Genomic DNA, 12,716 nt, shown 5'->3' with positions numbered 1-12,716 from the left:
TTGGAAAATGAAAGGTGGAATCTGATGGGTTGCTAGGGGCAACTGAGCCAGTTTCACTTTACACCATGTTTGGTATATACCCCCCATAGTCTTTTTTTCTCTTAGCCACACTCCTTTAGGGCCTTGTCCCATTTCCCGCTACTACAAAGTCACCGCACTGATGACCAGCATTTTGGCGGATTGGGAGGAGGCGGTGGTAGTGGTTCTGGGTTCTGAAGAATTCTATTAGTATCTAGTAATACTTCTGACAATATGTAAGTACATGAGCTCTGTATATAATGCAGGTCCGCACCTTATCCTTATTCCGATCGGTTTATATTCTGCGCGGTTTGGATTATAGGAGCCTAAGACAGTAGAGACATTCAGGTTAAATCAATGTCCGCGGCTGCTGAATAATTGATGGATTGCTTTGATATTAGTTAGTAACCTCAGCGGGTAATAATGAGGTAATGTCTGACATGAATTTCCTTTCCTTCATCTTAGTGAGAGAAACCTGGTGGTCATTGTGATGGGGGACTATGTTTAGGCTGTATATTTCTCCTATCTCCTATCTGTCTACTAGTAGACCACCTATAGGCTCTTCTGCCACTAGACTAAATACCTCATTGTGGCATGTTGTGATGTCATGTTCTGGCAGCTTTATGAAATCTGAGGTCATAACATGTTCGAAAGTCCACTGGAAGCCATAATGAATGATGACTGTCTACACTGACCGTTTAATATATTAATTTGTAAGGTGTAGACTTACTTAAATTATATATTACATTGTATAGAAATAATCTACTGAAAGAGATCATGCTGTATTTTACTCCAGAGCTGCACTCACTATTCTGCTGGGTGGTCACTGTGTACATACATTACTGATCTTGAGTTACATCCTGTATTACCCTCCAGAGCTGTATAGAAATAATCTACTGAAAGAGATCATGCTGTATTTTACTCCAGAGCTGCACTCACTATTCTGCTGGGTGGTCACTGTGTACATACATTACTGATCTTGAGTTACATCCTGTATTATCCTCCAGAGCTGCACTCACTATTCTGCTGGTGAGGTCACTGTGTACATACATTACATTACTGATCCTGAGCTACATCCTGTATTATACTCCAGAGCTGCACTCACTATTCTGCTGGTGAGGTCACTTTGTACATACATTACATTACTTATCCTGTACTGATCCTGAGTTACATCCTGTATTATACTCCAGAGCTGCACTCACTCTTCTGCTAGTAGAGTCACTGTGTACATACACTGTATGGGCCCAATTCCACAGGACGATTATGGCTCAGATTATCGTTAAGTCGTTCGAATCTAAAGGATAATCGTTTCGTTTGGTTGAATAACAGTTAACGAGAAATCGACTTATTTTTACCATTTCTCGTTTGCAAATTGTTTGCATTTAATAAGACGTCGTTCGTTCGTTCACAGTAGTGACAAACGCAATAGCAACGACAAGACGACCGCAAGAACGATCATAAGTAACGATTATCGTTTTATGTAAATGGGTGAACGATTTCAAGTCTTTCGCAATAGCCGTCGTTTGGATTGTTTATCGTTAACGATTATGCGAACGATAATCGTCCCGTGGAATAGGGCCCTATAAGTTATCTTGTTCCGATCCTTATAGGGACTATTCTCTGGAGCTGCACTCGCAATTCTGCAGGTTGTTAGCAGTCAGTAAGCTTTCCATAAAGACCATTAACAGCTTATGAACCAGGGTCAGTTAGTGTTTCAGTACAGTACCATGTGTAAAGAGATCACTACACATTGAATGATGGGAGATTTCAGCTCTGAAGCTTTCACTATTGTGAACGCAGCTCAGGACTATAATACAGGGTGTAACTCCGGATGTATAATTTAGGGGGAAGCAGCAATACCAGACCGAGTCTATGATATAAAACTTGAATTTCTTGTCTGGCAGTATGTGGGATGTTTTTGCTTTAATGATGGATTATACTCTGATCAGTGTGTTTGCTAGTCTATACCAAAGAACCCTGGGATCATGTATAACTCTATATATATATATATATATATATATATATATATATATATATATATATATAGTATATTACTAATAACCTGTGTGCCTAGCGGAGCCGGACATAGAAGGACTCTGCTTCTATGTGTGGATGCACCTTATTATTTCCGCTGTTTTTCTATTTATATCACTGTCGTTGTCTTTTTGTATTATGTGTTCATGTATTTATTCACTGGATTTTGATGATAACTATGAATAAACTATGACGTTCTGAAATAAGGATTGTGTGCTCGTGTTTTTATTGAAAACTTTATTGAAAGTTTTAACGTGATTTAAAGGGACGCTCCACCTTAAGGGACAATTTCACACGTGGCAGAAATTTTACTATCCTGAGGATAGTCGTAAAAATTTTTCCACAACAAATTTGCCCTAGATCAGGATTTTATAGTTTTTAGTTTTTAAAGTGGTACTCTGTCGAGGAAAGAGAGTTTTCAAATCAACTAGTGTCAAAAAGTGACACCGATTTGTAAATTACTTCTATTTAGAAATCTCCAGCCTTCCAGTACTTATCAGCTGATGTATGTCCTGCAGGAAGTGGTATATTCTTTCCACTCTCAGGGTATCCATTGCAGAATCTGCCGCTCGCGTCCGCCGCCGTCCGTAACGATTGAATGTGTTCATTCTTTGGACGAATTATGGAATACGCCAGTGCATAGAATGGAGTCTATGACTCGAGCGGAGACGCGTGCGCCCGCTGGTGGACCGGGGCGGATTCCGCAATGGATTTTCTGTCTATTTTTCCGAAGTGTGCACATAACCTGACCCAGTGCTCTCTATTGCCACTTCTGTCCATGTCAGGAACTGTCCAGAGCGGAAGCAAATCCCCATAGAGAACCTCTCCTGCTCTGGACGGTACCTGACATGGACAGAGGTGGCAGCAGAGAGCACTGTGTTCGACTGGAAAGAACACACAACTTCCTGCAGGACATACAGCAGCTGATAAGTACTTCTATCTATCTATCTATCTAATTAGTAGGCCCATGTACATGGTAGTCATGAGGCCTTTGCACTATGTAGTCTCTATCCACATAGATGGAGGCCTTTGACTGCCACGGTAACTCAGCTGCTCTGATGATTTCATCATAGAGCACCTGATGTGCTGACAGAGGATGGCTTTTTCCCCTTTCTAACTACCTAGATGGTACAATGCTAAGATAATAATATCTAGGGGGGTAAACAGCTGGGATCAGAGCTAACTGTGGTCCCGACCACTTCAATGGGAGCTTGCTGCAGGTGGTGTTGGCACAGTGCGACATCCAATGGAGGGTAGTTGTAGGTCAAAAAACTATAAATCGCGTTCATAGTTTTGCTGGCTCAGTCTCTGGATGACATGGGCACGCAACTGTACAGATTGTAGTACAGCACATGCAATCCATTTGCATTTGCCCCTGAATCACAATGTCACAGGCCAAAGGCTGAAGGCTGTCGGGGCATGATGGGAGTTGTAGTTTTGCTATCGGGGCATGATGGGAGTTGTAGTTTTGCACCAACAAAAGTCCCAGGTTGGAGAAAGCTGTTGTAGACATCTTTTTCAGAGACTGGTTAAGGGACCATGTAGTCAGCAAAACTATGTTCTGTAGGTACAGAGAGGCTACAAAATGTTTCTTTTACCTCATCAAAATGGCCGCACATCAAGAAGCGATCTGCCTTTTGAGGCTTCCGTCGCCCTTTGACATAGTTTTGCTTCTTTGAGAATAAATAAATGACTGAAGTCGCCCATGAAAGTGATTCGCTCCGCTCTGATGTTTTCCCCGGGCTTTGGGCCTACTTAGCTTTCCAGGTTGCCTAGCAACTAACCACGCCACGTTTCAGTGACTCTCCATATTAATCCCTCAGTTGTTAGGCCTGTCACTGTATGACGCCTAGAGACAGGTGCCAAGGGGGAAGTTTTGGATCCTCTCACCCCACAGGACACGTTCTCTAAATCAGACCCGCCATAGTTGGCATAAAATACAAAGAAAGCAACTAAGAGACTGAGAGATGAGACGTTAATATATGTGTAAATGCTGGTGGATTCATTAGAAATGGTTATTCTTTAGTGTCTTTGATGATCAACTTATAACCTAAAATAGGATATCGTCCCCAATATGGCCGGACTTCGGGTTACCCCTTGGGGTAAGATGGCTGCCATAACAAAAGGGGTAAATCCTAATAAGGCGATGTTCATACAGGACATAATTGTTGCAGATTTTGATTTCCCTATTGAAGTTAATTTGGGAAAACCACCACGTGTGATCATATCTAAGGCGCCCTACCAGTGTCGGACTGGCCTACCAGAGAACCGGAGGATTCTTCGATGGGCCCCCAGCTTTAGAACCTGCACTAACACTGACTGACATGTAATTTCTCACTGGTTCCTCATTGGTGGCCCCCGGGATAATTTCCTATGGTGGGCCCCAGATACCCCAGTCCGACACTGCACCCTACACACCTGTACTTGGTCCGATAGGGCACAGATGGTACACGGAGTGTTATTCATGGGTCATCCCAATCAGAAGGAAGCAAAAATCTATGGATCCCAAACAATTAATACAAGTGCAGGTCAAATGGACTGGAATGTACAGACAATGGGTCAGATAATGTCGCAATTGTGGGCCCCCTGAATTATGGCTTTGTGCAAGGGGTCTAACTTTGTAAAACAGTGAAACATATTTTTATGGCCTAACACTATCAGTGAGACTTGTACTGTTGACTTCTCATTTACATAGGGAAGTGTGCGATCTTGTCTCAACCACAGCTTGTGTCACCCGCAGCACAGGATGAGGAAGTGACGCCACTGAGCTTTAATTTCAGGTCACATTTTCAGTTCCTAGATATTGCAGCCATACACCGTCTAAACGTTATTTGCCCCGTCAGTGCGGATGCAGTAGCTGATTCAAGGCCTCGGCCTGTAGTCGATATAGAGGCATTGGGCCAGTAAGGTAAGACAATGATTTACCTAGGAATAGACTTATTGTATTTGCTTAAAGGGGTTGTCTGGTGTACAAAACCATCTTTTGCATGAGTATAGAGCACTTGCAAAGAGTGTCTCCTCTGTCTGGCTCATCCATGTATTTTACATGGAAAACTCATTGATTTCACTGGGTGGTGTGTAATGCCTCATCTGACCTGTGGTGGTGCTGCAGGGAAATTGAACACCCGCTACAAGAGAGAGCAGATCACTATGATCAAAATTCTGTTGGACAAAAAAGTTTACAATAACTCTGGGATTCCCTCAATCAAACTTTATTTTGTTGAGTTTTAAATGTTCATTATGATTTTTTTTTATTTTTTTTTAAATAACATTTTATGCAAGGGTTGTTTCTGGGACAAATGCTACAAAAAAAAATAAAAAATCAGTCGTGATATGTTTGATAACTTGATATAGTCGCAAGACACTACAGTATCTCTAGCTTTGCATGTAGGTTTAAAGAGGTCCTCTTAAAATGTTTTTTCTAAACCAAACACCCTATTAGGGGTTGAGTGCCGGGGTCACCTGTTCAGAATCCTGATCTACTGATCTCTTCCTCTGGAGGACCTGGCGCATCTCTACATTATATAGACATTCAATGGGCACCGTGTAATGCCTTATTTGTCCTGTGGAGGTGCTGTAGGGTAATTGAACACTTTCTGCTGGATTCCCCTATGGATTTTATCTGATCAGTGGAGGCCTCAGCAGCAGGATATCCCATGATCAACTCAATTGTAGAGAACACTTCTATCTACAGTTGTGGATTGTAATGCAGAAGTTGCGACTAAATGTTATGTAAAAACAGTAGATATATTATTGCATTGTTATTTATTTATATTTTTTTTTTTGGGGGGGGGGGGTTGGCTAAATTTATTTTGAATGTGACTTGTGATTCTAGTTGATTGGACTCTATTATCCACCAGACCAAACCAAATGGATCCAGTATATCAGACGGCAGACTCCCAGCAAACACTATTTGACGTACCAACCACAGGTAATATTTAAAGGGCACCGTCACTGTTCTAGGAATCGCCTTTTCATACTATTTTAGAGTCTCATTTTGCTGATTTTAAAACATTTTGTTGCAATCACTCTAAGGGGTGTGTCTAACTTTGGCCCTGTCAATGGGGCGGAGCTTGTAATAGCTGAAGGGTTTAAACAACTCTGTTCACTGAATGGTTTGATACATAAGAAGGATTTAGAGGAGACTGGTTAGTTTTCAGGAAATTTTTCCATGTGGATATAAATTCAACTCGTATCACATAGGGACTACTGATTTTTTTTTTTCTGGGGAAAGGGACAACCAGCTAGGCATTTCTCCTACAGAAAACATGGTGGGGTAAATTTATTATGTGATGGCTCAAAGATACCATAATGAGGACCACTCCTACATAGTGATTCTTGCCTCCATTCTTACTCATAGAGTGAGCCCCCACGTGTATGATGTCTACATGGACAGGTGTTGTCTTCATACTCCACCTTAAAGGAAGGTTCCTTAGGAACTCTTTGATGTCCCTCCTAAGTGTTGACACCAAACTAAGTAAAAGATACCTACCAAGAAATCACACATCCAGTGTAGGATCCTGAGCCACATCCCTTCACTCCTTGAATTTGGGATCAGAAATGAAGTGATACCTCAAGTCCTTCTCGACACCTTTTGATGTTCGGTAGAGCATGGAGATCTGGTGGTGTCTGTTCTTGTTGACTTTCCATTCCCTTAATCCAAAATTTTTCAATTGGCATCGAAACCTTTCAAGCAAAAACTATGGGAAATTCTCATCCTATGACACCATGTACACATTTACCAGCTCATCCAATATCATTGGCGTGGTTGCCACCATCCCATACCTTCCATTGTGGTTCTCCTCCATTTGTTGTACTTTATGTATAAGTAATCCATGTGATAGTAAAACTTGCCTATATCTACTTAGACCCATATTGGTCACCGCATAGATACAACCATTAATATGCTTCCTGTGTGCAGGTGAGGCGCGAAAGATTTTGCAGACCAGCTCGGAGAACGATGTAAAGCTTCAGGAATTGAAGACGGTAGGTTGTGTATTTTATCTACAGTATGTAGTGTTCATTATATTTATATGTTCTTTCACACTATAGAGAGAGCGCTCAACAATCCCTCAGCAAAAAAAGGACTATTGAACTTGATAGTTACACTCCCTATGGGTTGTTATCCAAGAACATACCTGGATGGTGGATACGCAGACAGGGATGAGAAGCAACAGCAAGTTAGACTTAAGGATGTTGGAAAAAGTTTGACAACAAGGTAGAGAATAGAGATGAGGGAACCTCGAGCACGTTTTCAAACCCGAATGTACTGCATTTCATTACAGGTGGCTGAGATGCCTGGAAAATTTGGATACAGCCATAGGCTGTATTTATGTTTTCCAGGACTCCCTAGGGCTCCATCCAACTTCTTCAGCCACCGGTAATCAAATGCAGAGTGTTCCTGTTTGTCAGAACCTGAGCATGCTCGAGGTTCGCTCATCTCTAGTAGAGAACAGTTACTAATCTTATTAGTTTGCTGAGGTTCAGAGTTGGAGGCCTCCTAAGTTCTTCATTCTTTAGCTTGGAAGGAGATGTTATGGAATACTCAGATTAAAGCTGGATTAAAAAAAGCAGGGTTGGCAACAGACAGGAGAACATCAGGTTCACAATCGTTATCGGAAAGTAGATTGAGAAGGTTCGGGTTTGATTCTGTTCACATGTAGTCAAGGCAAGCTAGGTCGAACACAAGAAATCACGGAAAATAGCTGGGGAACTCACCATAGGGGCACATAGTAAAATACTGGAGCCATTCCTCCTTTAGGTTCTGGGAGGGTGATGGCACACACCATGTTAGGGCTGCACATCATGAAGGTTGGGCCCACATTACTATATACGTCTCGTAAGGTTTGGTTAGTTCCTCATTGGTTGCTGATGTATCTGATCTCAATTTGAGATGGGCCCCACTCAGTTCCAAGACCCCATCACAACAGACCATGTGTTTCAGTCCAAGCCACTTGGACTAGCTGACTGTGTTCAGGTCATTGAATGGAATATGACGGTTGACCTCAGGGAGATCAACCAAAGCTTAGCGGAGACACCATCACGTGTTTCTTAACATCAGTGAATCTAGGAACATTCCCTCCTAAATTTGACTTGTGCCGATCTGAGCACAAATAAGTCACCAGCTGATTTTAGGTCTTTGCCAATGTAGTTGGCACGGATAGTTGTGGTGTGAACAATGCCTAAGAAAGAAGAACCATGGTGAAGCAAAGCCTATAGTACTCAGTGGAGCCATGATATACTTGTTATACGAAGACCATAAGAGAAATACTCCAGTGCATGGATGTACCAGATAACAGAACATAGGCTGCCTACAGGTCCACAATATGGATTCATCAGAACTATACATCTATGGAAAAGTTGTGATACAGCTCAAGGCCCTTGATTTGCACCATCACAATATCTTTACTTACCAAGACGAGGCGGAGGAGTCAGAAGCCATGTACTCATTTCCCATTCATTATCCAGACTTCTGTTCTGCAGTTTAATCAGCACATTATGTAGAATAGAGACAATGGAGATTGAAATGTAAATGTATCCGGAATATCATTATAAAATCATCCACTGTTCATATTCTCACAATGGCAGAGAATGGAAATGCAGGATCTTCAGCGTGACCTTGTGTCATAGGCGCTGACACATTCCGCTCGGTTATGTTCCTTCTCTGAGCTTTGTGACCTCTTAGATTAGGACGTTCCCTTTTGACAATTGACTTGAATGTAATTATCTACTTTAAGGGGCTGCACACAAATAATAACTGGTGATATATTACTAGCATATGAGAACGACATGGGGTCCACTGAGCAGAATTGTCCATCCTTCGGTGGTTGATCTTTTCTATTGTAATGAAAGCCATGCTAGTGATGTGAACAGAACCTTGAAGGGAATCTAGCAGAAACCTTGCCCATACTATCCTGTTAGTATGAGCCAATCTGAGCTATGGCACTGAGATGAATGCTGTGCTTTGTTTGTAAATTGGTGATCCAGTTCCTGAGATATTGCCCTAAAACTTTATATGCAAATGAGCTTCCTTGGTACACTGAAGGTGGTCCAACATCGCCACTGCACTGTTTTCCCAGCCTGCCAGGGATGCGGCTTCATCAATATTCATAATAATTAAACTGTGATGTGCTACTCATGAATATTGATGAAGCACCATCATTGATAAGCTTGGAAACCAGTGTGGTGGAGATGCTGGACTACCTTCAGTGTACCAAGGAAGCTCATTTGTATGGAAAGTTTTAGGTCAATATCTTTGGAACTGAACCACTAATTTACAAATGGATCACGGCGTTCATCTCAGCGTTGTCGTGCTGATCTGTCTATACTAATAGGTTAGTATGGATGATGTTTCTGCCAGATCCCCTTTAATTCTGCCGGTTTTCTTTATAGCTTAGATTTGAATTTTTAACATTTTGAAATTAGTTTTCTTTCTTCTTTTTTTTTTTTTTTTTAAGTCTCCCTAGGGCAGTGATTTTTAAACTTTTTTGAGCCGCGGCACACTTTTTATACTTAAAAAATCCCGGGGCACACCACCAACCGTACATATTATACATATAGTTCACGGAGTTCACTCTTGGGGGTTTTAAATCAGCTTCTTATCACCACAAGAGTTGCTTTTTAAGCCCTCAAGAGTGAAATATGCCTGGCAGAGGTCCTTTCAATAAATTATTTATTTAAAAAAAGTGAAATAAAAAAGGATAACCCCCTCATATATACAATCCCATGTAACCTCATACACACAGTCCCATGTATTCCTATATATATATATATATATATATATATATATATATATATATATATATACAGTCCCATGTAAACTCATACATACAGTCCCACGTATATGAGCACATAATTATAAGCACCATATACTGTGGTGATGTGCACTGTATAGCGCCACAGTATATGGTGCTGATAATTATGTGGCTCATATACTGCAATATAAAGGGGTACAATGAGAAGTACTATGGCCATGAGGCCAGAGTACAAGTACCCCCTGCTTTGCCCTCATACAGTAATAATGCCACTTGCAGTATGCCCCCCATATAATATTAATGCCCCCTGCAGTATGCCCCCATATAATAATAATGCCACTTGCAGTATGCCCCCCATATAATAATAATGCCCCCTGCAGTATGCCCCCATATATTAATAATGCCCCCTGCAGTATGCCCCCATATATTAATAATGCCCCCTGCAGTATGCCCCCATATAATAATAATGCCCCCTGCAGTATGCCCCCATATAATAATAATGCCCCCTGCAGTATGCCCCCATATATTAATAATGCCCCCTGCAGTATACTAATATGCACCAATAGTTAAAAAAAACATAAAAAAAATCATACTCACCTAATCCGCGCTGTGTGGCTGCAGGCAGCAGCTCTCCCTCCTCTTCGGGCTCCATCCTGTGAGCCGCGGGGACTGAACCTCCGGCAGACGGAGAGGTCACGTCCCGGCGTCCCATAGGCTGCTGGCATGAAGTGCCGAGGCCTATGGGAGTGAATGTCAGAGCAGGACGCTGACAGGTCCTGCTCCAACATTCTGCTCACTGTGTGAGCGGGCGGAACATCAAACCGATCGGCATATCCTTAGAAGCTGCGCGGCCGCAGCTTCTAGGGACATTAAAGGGACAGTGTTGCATTTCCCACCGTGATCCCGCGGCACCCCTGGCGGGTTCTCACGGCACACCAGTGTGCCGCGGCGACCCGGTTGGGAAACGCTGCCCTAGGGAAATAAAAACATGTGATTGCTCAATCACTTCTACAGTATACTGCAATGTATTGCAGTGTACTGTCATTTTACTAATCCCTTATTACCGGGTGTAATAGCAGTACAAAGATGGCAGGCCTGGAGAATCCTATGAGTGGGTGGAGTTGCAGGATTGATGTCTGTAATACAGGTGGATTATACAGAGACCGTAGAGAAGAGTGCCAGTGACTCCCTCCACGTATATAGATCAGACATTGCAGTAGATGTATCTGTTCCACCAGTAGTAGCCAGGCTCCGAATCACTTTAAGGAAGTAGATAGTTATTATATAGATCCTATACAAGGAGAAGATATACAGTGGGCTCACTTACATATATTGGCTTTGCTCCATCCTCTCCTTCTCAGTTTCTTTGTGACTGGATCAACAATGAGTTAAAGCATGAACATATCGTGGTGAAGAGCCTGGAAGAGGATCTCTTTGATGGTTTAATTCTTCATCACCTTTTGCGTAAGTTATTTTTACACCGTATTATTGTCTGCCAGCAATCAAGTGCTCAAGCTGTTGATACAGATTACATGGAGGACTTGGCGCAGATTGCCAACTCCAGGTTGTTTACCATGTAGAATGCTAAGCACGCCCGCCATGTATTTGATACGCTATAGGTTCCCGTTTCTTTCCATCGAAGACTGTTTAACTCATCAGGATGTTTTGTAGAAGAACTTGAAGGAATCCTTAAAGGAATATACAAACTCCATAAAGATGTGGATCTAGAAGTCTTAAAGGGGTTGTTCATCCATTACATAAAGTATGGGGAACCATCAGCCCTTCGGCTGTTGCAGAACTACAGTTCCCATCATCCCTTAGGTTTAGGTTGTCCAAGCATGATGGGAATTGTAGCTTTGAAAGTTCCCCATTAGAACATACCCCTGTGTTTGATCGAAGGGGATCCGACTGCTCATACCCCCTGCAGTACTGAGAAAGGAGGAAAGGAGAGGGCAGGGATATCTGTACACAGTTCTCCTCATTTCTTAAAGGGATTGTCTAAGGTTAGGAAAGAAAAAATAAAATAAAAAATAGCGCCACGCCCATGCACAGGCTGTGTGAGGTATTGCAGCTCTGCCCTATTACCTTCTCTGGAGTGGAGCCGCAATAACAGATAGATGGAGCGCTATTTCTGAAAGGAGGTGGCCATGTTTTTTTTTTTCTAGCCCTACACAAGGGGTATTCTAGTAAGATATATTATAGCATATTCTATTCCATAAATGTCTGATCGATCAGCGGGACCCCGTAAGGAGATGGAGAATACTTCTCATGTTTACTGTCGTTGTTCTACTGCCAAGCCAAAATGGAAGGAGATGGTCACATGGTCAAATGTCATTGTCACATCTCTCATTGTCTTGTGAGCGTGCTCAGTAACCATCACTCTACATAGGGTTAGTTCTTCAAAGCAGCAACTTTCTAAATCAGTAGGGTTACTAGTAGTTCAATCAGACATGGTTATGTCATATATGTCTTTTCTGGAACATCCCTTTAAATACACATGAAGATGACATATATATACATATCTATAATTTACTGTATATATTTCCTTTTTTTTCGCAGAAAAAATTGCAAACATCACAATACAAGTGGAAGAAATCACCTTATCCGCTATCAACCAGAAGCGGAAGGTGGGGATTGTATTGGAAGCCGTGAATTCCCATCTGCAGCTAGAGGAAGGCCAACTGAAGTGGGACGTGAGCTGTAGGTACCGGTTATCTCCATAGCTTTCGATAGGGTCTGTCCTTTACAAAGTCACAGCTTACTAGTCTACCAGGCTGTTATGTTCTAGGGAGTGGCCATATTGATTCCTATTGGAGGAGACGTTAGCATCAGCATTGTGGTTTTTTTTTGTCTTTTCAATTATTAAAAGAAAATGGTGGCTCTAGTGTATCAGGTCCCTGATGGATTAAA

At 42.0% G+C, this 12,716-nt stretch overlaps 1 protein-coding gene across 2 annotated transcripts in view; it reads left to right on the top strand.

The window, feature by feature from the left end:
- The first annotated feature begins 7 nt into the window (after positions 1-7).
- The window catches only part of PARVG (parvin gamma), a 35,022-nt gene continuing 22,313 nt past the window's right edge, over positions 8-12,716 (top strand). The window contains exons 1-5 of one of the 2 annotated variants that reach the window (XM_069968125.1): positions 8-254; positions 5,913-5,983; positions 6,974-7,038; positions 11,168-11,270; positions 12,366-12,506. In XM_069968125.1, the coding sequence (XP_069824226.1) occupies positions 5,923-5,983; positions 6,974-7,038; positions 11,168-11,270; positions 12,366-12,506 (370 nt within the window). In that variant the 5' untranslated portion in view covers positions 8-254; positions 5,913-5,922. Of the gene's footprint in view, positions 255-4,214; positions 4,961-5,912; positions 5,984-6,973; positions 7,039-11,167; positions 11,271-12,365; positions 12,507-12,716 lie in introns of those variants that run through there. The other variant, XM_069968117.1, reaches the window with a different exon arrangement.

The sequence above is a fragment of the Dendropsophus ebraccatus genome, chromosome 1, assembly GCF_027789765.1.
Source record: "Dendropsophus ebraccatus isolate aDenEbr1 chromosome 1, aDenEbr1.pat, whole genome shotgun sequence".
Taxonomy (NCBI): domain Eukaryota; kingdom Metazoa; phylum Chordata; class Amphibia; order Anura; family Hylidae; genus Dendropsophus; species Dendropsophus ebraccatus.
This window is presented reverse-complemented; position numbering and strand designations above follow the sequence as displayed.